Source organism: Oryx dammah, unplaced genomic scaffold, assembly GCF_014754425.2.
Source record: "Oryx dammah isolate SB20612 unplaced genomic scaffold, SCBI_Odam_1.1 HiC_scaffold_6, whole genome shotgun sequence".
NCBI lineage: Eukaryota > Metazoa > Chordata > Mammalia > Artiodactyla > Bovidae > Oryx > Oryx dammah.
In genome coordinates, this window is record NW_024070190.1 from 652,218 (window position 1) to 664,479 (window position 12,262).

The 12,262-nt window shown below is 36.4% G+C and overlaps 1 protein-coding gene across 2 annotated transcripts in view; it reads right to left on the minus strand.

Annotated features, from left to right (window-relative positions):
• LOC120865380 (phytanoyl-CoA hydroxylase interacting protein-like) overlaps window positions 1–12,262 on the minus strand; it is a 116,714-nt gene that overhangs the window by 3,033 nt on the left and 101,419 nt on the right. For both annotated transcript variants that reach the window (XM_040242638.1, XM_040242640.1), the window contains exons 2-4: window positions 9,717–9,913; window positions 7,375–7,549; window positions 4,034–4,151 (exon numbers count right to left, since the gene is read on the minus strand). In XM_040242638.1, the coding sequence (XP_040098572.1) occupies window positions 4,034–4,151; window positions 7,375–7,549; window positions 9,717–9,913 (490 nt within the window). The remainder of the gene's footprint in view (window positions 1–4,033; window positions 4,152–7,374; window positions 7,550–9,716; window positions 9,914–12,262) is intronic.

Genomic DNA, 12,262 nt, shown 5'->3' on the forward strand with positions numbered 1-12,262 from the left:
GTAAGTGAAATATCATGATAACAGCACAAAAAATAGACCTGTAGATCTATGGAACAGAACAGAGTACGGGAAAAAAAACCCATACACCTACAGTCAATTAATCTTTGATGGAGGAGGCAAGAGTATATAATGGAGAAAAGAGTTTCTTCGGCAAGTGGTGTTGGGAGAGGTGGACAACTACATGTAAAAGAATGAAGTTAGAACACTCCCTCACACCATACACAAAAATAAAGGTAAAATGGCTTAAAAACTTAAATATAAGAGAACACCATAAAACTCCTAGAACATAGGCAAAGCATTCTCTGACATAAATTGTACCAATGCTTTCTTATGTCAGTCTCCCAAGGCAATAGAAATAAAAGCAAAAAATAAACAAATGGGACTTAGTCTTGGTTAAAAGCTTTTGCACAGGAAACCAAAAACAATGAAAAAGACAGCCTACAGCCTGGGAGAAAATAATTTGCAAACGATGTGATTGCCAAGGGGTTAATTTACAAAATAAACAGTGCATATAACTCAGTAACAAAAAACAAACAACTCAATTAAAAAATGGCCTGAAGAGCTAAACAGACATTTCTCCAAACAGGACATGGCCAATAGGCACATAAAAAGGTACTCAACATTGCTAGTTATCAGAGAAATGCAAATCAAAACTACAAAGAGGCGCCACTCTCACACTGCTGAGAACGGCCATCATTAAAATGTCTACAAATAATAAATTCTGGAGATGATGTGGAGAAAAGGGAACCCTCCCACACGGTTGGTGTGACTGTAAATTGGTGCAGCCACTGTGGAAAACAGTAGGGAGTTTCCTTAAAAATCTAAAAAGAGAGTTACCATATGATCTAGCAATTCCATTCCTAGGCATATCTCTGGAAAAGATGAAAATTCAAAAAGATACATGCTCCCCAGTGTTTACAGTGGCACTATTCACAACAGTCCAGAGATAGAAGCAACCTAAATGTACATTGACAGATAAATACTACTCAGTCTTAAAAAAGAAAGAATGCCATTTGCAGCAACATCGATGGACCTAGAGATTACCATACTAAGTGAAGAAAGTCTGAAAGAGAAAGACGATATTACTGCTTCCTATGTGGCCTTCACTGGTGCTGCAGGGGCTAACTGTACTATCATCCCTTGGCTATGATGAAAAGTCCTGGTTTCCACTGGGCCTCCTCTGAAGTGGGAAGGCTGACAGACATCTCGTTGCCACTGGTGTGGGTTGTAAACAACAGCTCCCCATTAGCTTTCTCTGATGCCACCGCAACAAGGGGTAGATGAGGAGCGGAGGGTGGTTCCTAACAGTTGGAAGATGCAAGTCTAAGTTCCCTACCTGGCTGTGGCTGGTGGTGTGGAAAAATATACTGTTTCTGTGGTGTTTAGCTGGAGTAAAGGCAGTTATCGTCTACAAAGTTTGTCTTCAAGGCCGTCCCTTTCCGATTCATTTGGGTAAACACAGAAGACTTTTGGGGCAGATATTTGTTTTGACTGTGCCCACTGATGTGAGCTGATGACTAGCATCTAGTCCAGAACGAGAGCTAAACAGAAAATCCATCACTGTGTTGTCCTTCGGGTCCCAAGGTCCCTAACTGGTTGACCTTCTTTCCACCTTTCAGACTCTTACGTTTGCTTTATATATATAACACTCCTGGTTTTTAATTGTATGTAGTAGGCAGAACAGGGAGAAATAGGTCTACTCTATCTTGTCCTGAATCAAAAGTTCTTACCCCATTACATTCTCATGAATAAAACCCAATTATTAATATGGCATGTATTCTGCATAAATCTGCAAGTGCAATTATATGAAGTAGTAACAGCAGAAAACAGATAAACAGGAACTTAGGCTAGGAGAAATGTCTTACTATCGGTGACAGACGTCAGCTCAGAATATACAATCTACCGCCGAACACTAATGGAAATCCTACACATGTCTACCCATATCAGTGGATCCCTGGAGGGAAACCTTTAAGATACAGAAAGGTATTTTAAGGACAAGTAAGCTGCCTAGGGAACTTGAAGAAGGAAGAGCACAAGTGGTATTTTGATCAGGGGTAAGATAAAGCAGTACTCATATAGGAATTCATTTCTAGAAGGAGAGATCAAAATGAGTTCATTCCATGTGGACTGATGCAGAATTTATCTAGGGATTTTTCATAATTCATGATTTGGAAAGTGTGTCAGGTAAGTGAAAGGTTCCTTTCTAGTCAAACACTGTGAATAACAGGATGACATTTTAAATGAATTCTGATAAAGTGTGCCCTGATTAGAATGCATTACATAAAAAGAAAATCAAGATCCATTGATGCTAATGTGGTTTCAGTTAATACAACTTTTTAAAAAAGCAGTGTTGAAAAACTGTACTCATGCCTTGGCAAATATATTTTATGTGTACATACTGAAGTATATGTATATAAAATGTATCAAATTTAACTTACATGGATTTTACGACTATCATGGAAAGTCCAACAAAGGTAAATTTCCCTGTTAGTAAATACACCTTTTATACTAGTATATTGGAATCAATCATACAATATATACAACAATTTTCTTTCCATTTTCCATACTTTCTGTCTGTATCTTTTTTCTTCTTGCAAGAACTTTTGAAAACAGATGGAGCAAATTCTAGAGTTATCTAAGGACCTGAAAACAGGCCAAAGGACAGAGAAAAGTCAGAGAAACGATGACCTCCAGTGGCCACCTAAGATTGACGCTGGCAGCCTTCCAGGGCTAAGCCTAGTACCAAAGGTGTATTTATTTATTCCATTACTGTATTTATTTGGAAAGAAAATAGCAACAGTGGATCTTTTTTATTTCTAATTTTATGCTTAACAAATATAAAGAAATGCCTTTCTTGTTAAGTCATATGTGATTATTCCCATACAACAACTGACAAGTATAATACTTTGTATTCTCTCTCAGTTTATATTCTCTAAATTATGTGAACAGCATTTTCTATGAATTAAATTATATAGACTCAAGGGTAAATAATTTACCAGAAAGAGAATTATAGACTAAACTCTGTATTTATGGGCTATTCAAACATAAGGCAGGAATTGTTTTCATGATCAAAATATATGATATTGCAAAGCACTTATTTTGAAGAACACGCATGCCTAAATTCACCTCTCTCTCTCTGTTTCCCTTTGCATTTTCCACAGCTTGGAGCTTATTTAGATTTGGAACCATCATCTTGTTTTAAGAAAAACTAGAGAGTTATGAAACAAAACAACAAACTTCCTAAATTTTTTTCAGATACAATCCCATCAAGAGTTTAAAAACTGAGAGCAAGGCTTTTACTTTTAAAATGACAAATTATAGGGATTACTGTGTAGGAGTTTTAGAGCCTGTACAGCACTGTCAAAGGCTTCTTAAAAACACACATCTACCCATGTACTCTCTTAAAATTCTCTTCTACAAATATGAAAGGGCTGCAAGTATTAAAACTACTTGTGACATGGAATTCTTTTGAATTCTGGGAAACTTTTCAGGGACAAACACAGGATAACCTAAAAATACACTAGAATTCAAAAGTAAATAAGACTTCCCTCATGAATAATTAACACAGTATAGTAGCTGGGAGATTTCTATGTTGGCAGAAGCCTGACAATCCCGCCTAATTCACCATATCTCATGAAACAGTCACCCTTTTATTCTCTCATTTTCAGGAGAAAATTCATTAGTTGGTATGAGACAGAAGGTACTGAGTTACTGGGGATCAGAGGAGTCCGTGACATGCTCATCAACCTTAACCTTGGCGGCTTAAGGTCTTCCACCCAAACAGATAGGGGTTGGTATTACAAGTGATCACAGAAAGAAATCTAAGTGAAGTGGAAAAAAAAAAAAAAATCCCATGATCTGATTTTTTTCTTTTACTTAATTATTCTAGGAAATAAAAGTCAGTATAATTAAATATTTTGAGAAGAAAACTAAAATTCCTATTTAACAGAAGCAGACTCAAGGGAAACCTGAGCCTAGAATTTGGAATGGCACTTAGTAAAGCAAATCATTATGTATCTTTTTCGATTCTTACCGAATGTAGTCAAAATATTCTTTGTGCTGGTTACGATAAAAAACAGAAAATTTAAGCATCCGTCCTGCAATCACTTCGGCCTTCTCCAACAGTTGTGTTAGATGAACTTTTGAGTAGTCTGAAAATAACAAAAAAGTTTGTTATTAAAAATACACTATCAAAAGTATTGACTACATGCTTAATAATTTGTAGATTATTCAGATTCTCTTTTGGGAAACTCATCTCAGTGAATAAGAAACTGCACTTAAAAAGAAAACATTCACTGTCTTTGTGGCACATTTTTTCTACAAAAATATTTTTGTTTATGGTTGTTTTTAAGAATACCCTTGCATTTTTTTCACTCACTGAAATTAAAGAACCTGAAACCAAAGTGTTAAATAAGGAACACGGATTCGAGTAATTTCAATCAGCACCACACTAGCCTTTCTTCCATCAGCTGCTGAATCAAATAAAAGAAGATTGTAACCTGAAAGCAATAGCAAATAGAATTTAAAGGAGTAATAATAATAATAATGGTCATCTAATTTACTCCCTAAATCTATGAGGCTGGGAAGACAGATTAAATATAACCATTTTATTGATGCAGAGATTGAGACTTGCCAGTTTAATGATTTGCCAAATATCCATAAAGCTAGTAACTTAGAGACTAGGTCTCTGGCAACTAGTTGGTAGTTTTTGTGAAAATATAAAGCATCTCTCACAGTAAGCTGATCTCTTCACCAGCTTTTTGTTTTGAAAATTGAGGATTGTTGCCAAACTCCTGTTCTAGAATCTAAGCAAAAATTTTGGTCTATAAAGATTTGAAGATTTTCCAAATGTAAGCAACCTAGTTGAACTACTCATGGCAGCACAGTTTGTGTACTCACTGCGTCACTGGCTCAACGAACATTTGCTTAGATTAGGACATGTGATATACAAGGCACTGTGCAAAATTAAATGAATGATCAATTGAAAAGATAAAAAAATTCCTCTTCCTCTCAAAGAATTCAGTCTAAGGGAAGATGTAATATATAGACAACTGTGACTTATCATGGGGTTTTATCTGTGTCACTGATTAAACTAGATTGGTCAGTGGCATTCTGTTTTATTTCCAGTACTTTGCACAGTGCATAGCATACCATATATGCTCAGCAAATTTTGAGTGAATTAGATGTCTAGGTTAAAAGACAATATATAAGATAGCTTTCTAAGATTTACAGAGTAAAGGTGATTGATAAAGCTTAGGTGAAACAGCCTCTGAATTATTTTAATAAACTGAAACAACAAGCTTTGAAAAAAAATTCTTAGATTTTACTCATGGAAACAAAATGATTTATAGAAAAATATTGTGGCACATTTAAAATAAACTGGCATTTTCTTTATTATTTACCCCTAAAACTTCCTTAGAATAATTAGGAGATATACTTGAATAAAAGAGCAACCAATCAATCACTCTGAAGGAAAGAAAGAAAACTAAAGGTCTTTCTTTGTATACATAGAAATAAAACATGTACTCATGTAGTCATATAGATTATAGAATGGAGTATCTAGACAGGTATTTCTGAACTGAAAATACCAAAAGTCTTCCTTAAGCTAAGGAAGAAATATTATCTCACTTTTCCCTAATGTCAAATGGGGTTTTAGGAGGTACATTATAGCTTCTTAAAAAATGAATACTACTATGCTGTTTGGTACAATTCTATGGAAAATAGCATGGATTAAAACAATGTCAAAAGATACTGTGTCTTTTACTGTGTCTACATCCCTGGTAGGATGCAATAAGGGCAAATGGAAAGATGTGTAAAAATCGTAAGCATGAGGTGGATTCCAAGGAGGAATTTTAATTCAGGATAAAAGTGGAGGGGATATAATAACTCTAATGTGACACATAAAATACAGGTAAAATGAGAATTTTTTACACACTATTAATACAACATTGAAATCTTTAGCAATTTAATTACTGACTACTGGACTATGATGTATACCACATCTATTCTAAAATATATTTTCCCCACATTTCAGGATCTCTGACATGAGCCTAATATATGTGATAAGAAAACACTGTTTCACAGTTTAATTGGCAGTTTAATTTTTTCTTAGCAATACATAAAGTGGTGGATCTTACAATCTATGACATCTTAGGAAGAAATACAGTACCAGAGGGATACTACTTGGTTTGCTCTCATACACTGAGATCCTTAGCAGCTTCCTCACAGAACAAACAAAAAAGGTTGAAGATAAAATCACAATAATTAAGCATTAAGACTTCATCCATTCTACATTTCCACATGGGAAATTTTATACTGAGTTTGAAATTAAGAAAAAAAGAAGATATTGAGATAAAGCAGTAGCTAAGCACATCCTGAGTTTGAAATAAATCTACTGTGAGGCTATGGGGAAAAAATAGCTGATTTATCTGAAGGATGCCTCAGCTGAGGAAGTTGCTAAGCAACCTGCAATAGGTGAGACAAGTGTCTAAGACTTTTTCTACAAGCTCCTTTGTGTGGAAACAAACATTTAGCCTCTTTCTACAGTTTCATAGAGGAAACAATCACCTAGACAAAGAGGAAACAAAGCCCTATTCTAAAAGACAGAAAGAATGGATGGCTGATGTGTTCAGGTAGTTCCATGTCTCTGTGTCCCTTCACCATCTATTTAAGTGCTCAATAAATACTTGTTTCTTGACTGAATGAATAAACAAGTATATAAAAACACGATCTGAATGGTTATGGTAACCTTTTCAACCCAGTGGGCTATTAAGATACAGTTCAAGATCAAGAGGGATGGGCTGTCTACATTAGACACCCGAATGCCAAATGGCTATGAGGTACTTTCATGAAGCAAAGACACACACACTCACACGACATGAGTTTAGAGAGAGATTATCAGCATTCAAGTGAAAAATCCAATAACATTTCTGTTAAGTAAAGTCATTGTGATCTGCCTTCATTTCCTTAAATTAGAGAATGACGTTTCTGCCTGCCTTCTTTCAAGACTGTGAAAATAAATGAAAAAAAGGAAGAAAAAAGCTCTCTCCCCCTCTCAAAATGAATCTCAAAATACGCTGACTATATTTTCATACTGCATCAATTTTTATTTGTAAAGCCTTTACTTTGAAAAATCAAACTGTGCATGTAGCACAGAAGTAATTTAATGCCATTACCCAGTTTTTGCTGAGAACCTCCACTCTCTCTAATCAGTTTTTCCTGTCACACAGTACTACTGGCAATGTAAAAATGACCAATGTAACAAATACCGCTTAATAATTACAAAAATATATTTTCTATAATTAGTTTTGCAGGAACTAGTAAATAAGCCACCTCCACCCGCCCCCCGCCCATATTTGTACCCAGTTCTCTTACCTGCTGTGCAGAATTCTATAATTTCACTCCATTCAGACACAACATAATCACCATCAACTTGTTTTGAGGCAGTCTGCACTGCTACTGTATACTCAGTTCTTGGGCTCAAAAACCAGTGTCCCCGGACAGTCATCGGCAAGGGAACAGCTTTTGCCACCAGTTTTGTTGGAACATCCTAAGAAAGGAAAGGAGGAAGAGAGAGACGGGTGGGTGGAAGAAGATGAATTAACGTAGCAGTGTAACTTGAGTCAGTTGGAAGCAGTGTGGAAGAACTTATTAAATTCCTAGCTAATAGCTTTAAAGATATTTAGCAATTACTATCTTCAAATCTCATTCTTCAGATGTAAAAAAAGGCCCGATTTGATCAAGAAACATGCAAAGATTACACAGCTAGCTAATGGCATAAGTGTACATAGATTCATCTTCTTGATTTCTAGTGTAATGTTCTCCGTACATTCCTTAATATGCTCCTTAAAGTGCAATATTCTAATATTTTAAAATATTATATTTATTTAATATATTTCTGTTGTTCAGTCAGAGAAGCCCATTATTAAATATTTTATATGTGAAGGGACAATATTTTTAAATAAATATTTGCTTCACATACAAATGTGGTAACATTTGTTTTACTTGTATTCAAGTATGGAGCCTATATCATAGAAAGTCTAGGTATTTTAAAACAATGATTAATAAGGTAACTAAACCTAGTTTTGTTAGGACCAAACGGGACAGACTCAGGGGGAGGCTAGGCCGGAGAAAAGCTGAGGCTCTGGGAACTCCCGCAGGCAGTGTAGCTCGACCAATCAGAAAAAATCCCCATAGCCCCGGCCTGCGCCAGACCCGAGCCAATCCAGATAGGGATGCGAGGTTTAAAAGTCCCCCGCGCGCGTATGGTTTAACCAATCAGCTATGCTGTTACAGAAACAACCGTCTGTATAAAAGTATATGTGATTCAGAGCTCAGGGCCTTTGTCAGATTCCACTGTGCTGGATGAAACCTAGGCCCGGGCTCGAGCTTGTAATAAACCCCTTTATGCTTTTGCATTGCTGTGGACATCTTATTCTCTCAGTTTTGGGGACTCGGACTCTGGGCACAACAGTTTGTATTCACTGTATTTCCAAAGATATAGTATTCTAAGTGTGGAATGAAGAAATGGGGTCAAATCTTGACCCCTCACCATTTAATGCTAAACATTTCAAAGCTAATCTGAAGAAGCCAAGTGTCACCAAAGAGAATATCCAACACTAGAAAGATTAAAATTGGAACATAGGAAATTACTGTTTTATCAATCTTGTCCTATTACATTTATCTGTACGTATAAGACTCACTCACCATTAGTATATATAGTTTTACTATACACATATAGTAAAATGCATAAATTTTAGACAAGAATTCTTCCAAAAGATTTATCAAGTTAAAATTTAGTTATAAAATATTAAAATAAGATCAGTTTTCATATCAGTGAAAACACTGAATACATAAGGAAGAATTTTTAAGTCAGAAAACTATTTATCCTCTCTAGAGCTACTTTTGGAGAGAGATATGTATCAGTTAAGATAGTGATAAGCAGACAGCTAAGAGCATAAATATCAGAGAATTGTTACAAGTCTAAAACACCTGAAAGCTATTCTTACTCTCAAACAATAAAATAAAATTGATTACATAAAGCAATTTTCAGCCCATAAGTATTTTGACAAATATTCTAAAGTTTATCAGCTGCCACTGATATTCTCCTTTTGGCAGCTCTTTATAGGGAAAAATGTGTGCTTCAGTGCAAAACTATGAACCATCTGTAGCGCACTCTGCTGGCTGTCTTCTGATTTTGCGGGATATATTCGACAACTCTGTAATTTGTAGACATGCGATACCGATTCCATTATTCTTGTCTAAACACATGCCAGTGAATTTTGTCCCCTGGAAGTACTCGCTGTATTGCCCTTGTTCTTCCCCAACACCACATGGGTTTTGCCTCCACTGTACATTTATTTCAATATCCTGGTCCTTAAAATGTCTTTTCTGGACCATCCTTTGAATTGGCTCTATTAAAAACTTCATCAGTTACCTCATCAGAGTGTTAAATAAAATCTTTAACACATGTTCATTTTTATGTCTGTATGAGAGTTAAGATTTCACCTTTTCTGGGAGAAAAAAGTGTATTTTACCCATATATGTGTCACTTCCTTATAAAATTTCTTGGAAGGATACAGCTTTTAAATGACATAATTTTCATTTTCAATGTCAAGTATAAGTAATCAGTGCAACATTATTCCTTCTTTCAAAATGGCATCATAATTAGAAAGTTTTAAGATACAAATGACTATACGGATGTGTTAGCATTTTACCTTGTGTTTAAATTTATTGGAGTTCTTGTTCTCTTTCTTATTGAGGTCAATGAAGTAGTGTGTGATGCGGTCCTTTGACTTTGAGTCCATTTCCCAGGAAATCTTGAATGAGTCGCAGGTGATGTTGCTTATTCTGATGTCACGTGGCACAGGAAGCTCTTCCATCTCTGCGATGCCGCTGTCTTGTGATTTGTTCCCTGCGAGAAAACAATGCACGGACAGTTTCTGACTAGTGAACTTTTCCTAGTTTGCAAGGCCATTAGCTGCCTGTTTGTGAACTCACCTAATTACTAAATTTGAGGTTTCATTTTGTTCATGAAGTAATTCGAGTGTTAATGATAGTAAGACTGTCATTACGTACCACATTACCAACAAAAAGCAGAAATGACTTAGTCCTTACCCCCTCTATGTTTTCAGTCTTCTTTCCCAGTTTCTGCTTTCACAGAAATGAAACCAAGAATGCTGTTGATCCACCTCTTTAACCTATGAAAGATGAGCCTTACATGGTAGAGTCTGTCTGAAAAGCCCCAAGGGACCATTTTTCTTACGTGACCAATCGACTCTGCTCTAAAGTAATCCTAGGTGTTTTTAAGTTAAATGAAATCAGAAACGTTGATAATGATATGAAAGAGTCCAGTCAAATAAAGGGAAAATTTCTTTTAAAAAATCTGTGAGGTGTCAGTGACAGTCTATAAAAATTGTTCCTTTTGGAGATTTATATATAGAAATAGCATGTAATATTTATATTTACAAATAATATAAAAGACCATTGTTAAAACAGTTACTGTGAAGGGATTACTCTAGCAATCTTTTTACCTGCCATAGCCATGTAATTGATATCATTAAAATCTTGAAGAACTCATCCGACATCTGGTTACTTTACAGACTATGTCCTGCATTTTCAATTCAAGAAAATTCTATCACTTTGGCCAATATTATGGAGCAGAGTATGACAGATGACAGGACAAAAAGAGAAAATAGAGAGTTGACAAGTTTGTTTCATATGTAACAAAGACATGTTGAATGAAATTTTATTCCACTTCTCCTTCCTGTGTTCCTTTTCCCCCACGACAATGTAAAATTCAATGCCCCAGAAAAGAAAAAATATGTAATTGTTATTCATATTATAAAAGTCATAGATCATAAATCAGCTATCTAACTTTTCTTTAACATAATAAAATAGCAAATCTTGATCAACAAAAACTGAAAGGAACAACAGTGAATGTCACTTTGTAACAACAACTTCCACTTTCAGATTAGTTTGTGTTCTTTACCCCCACTGGGTCTTCCCAGCTGGCTCAGTGGCAAAGAATCCGTCTCCCTTGGAGTAGGAAATGGCAACCCACCCCTATATTCTTTCCTGGGAAATGGCACGGACAGAGGAGCCTGGCAGGCTACAGTCCACGGGGTAGAAAGAGTCAAACATGACAGAGCATGCACGCACAGCACACCCCCCACACACCCTCTCAATTACTGCTGTAAGATTTTTGATAATTTGCAGTCCTATTAAATTATTCATCCATTTGTCTCACCCCCAAGCTGTGTTGTGGCCAGAGCAACCTGATGACATTCAAAGACGAATTTCAAAGTAACTCAAGTTCTTTATTGTCATTCTTGAACAATACTTTGAAAAATCCTTCTTTCTTCCCTCATGTAGTCCCTCACACCCTAGTTTACCCAGATTCCCATTTGGTAAAGCTCCCAGAAAAATTATTCCTTCACTTTTTTTGCACCACCACCCCACCCCCAACACACATGGCCTCATAGCATCCCAAAATGGCTTCCTGCTAAAAGCCTTTCAGAAGTCAAGTGAAGGGAAGAAACAAAGTGGAATCTCTCTAATGGCCTGGGAAGAAACAAAGTGGAATCTCTTTAATGGCCTTGGGAAAGGGAAAGGCAATAAATATGCAAATAGTAATTTTTGTTCTAGTTAATAAAAGCTGACATTTTCTGATTGCAGTTATCTTCAAAATATAAGCAACATTAAATGAAAACCTTTCTGAACTAACAGCAGACATTTCTGCACAAATCACATGCATTATAAGAAGGAACCAAGATGGCTGAGGAGTAGGACTTGGAGCTTATTTCCTTCCACAGATACATCAAAAACACTTTTACAAATGGAACGATTTGCACAGAACATCTACTGAACATTGACAAAAGACCTCAGCTTTCAAAAAGGGCAAGAAAAGCTCAATGTAACCAAGTAGGACAAAAGAAAAAAGAAACAAAAAATGAGAGAAAGAGGCACTGGATGGGACCTGTGCCCCGAGGAGGGAGCTGTGAAGGAGGAAAGGTTCCTGCACCCTGGGAAGTCTTCTCACCAGTGGGGTGAAGGGAGGAATCAGCCGGGACAGTGTGCGGAAGGCAAGAGAGAGCGACCTGTACAGACAGTTGGCACTGCCACCCTGTGCCCCTCATCCTGCGGTACTCGTCCACTGGTATGGGCAGCAGCCGGGTGCTGAAGCTCAAGCTTCAGGTCAGACCCAAGGAGAGGACTGGGGCTGCCTACAGGCAAACAGCCTGAAGAGGTGAACTGTGACAAT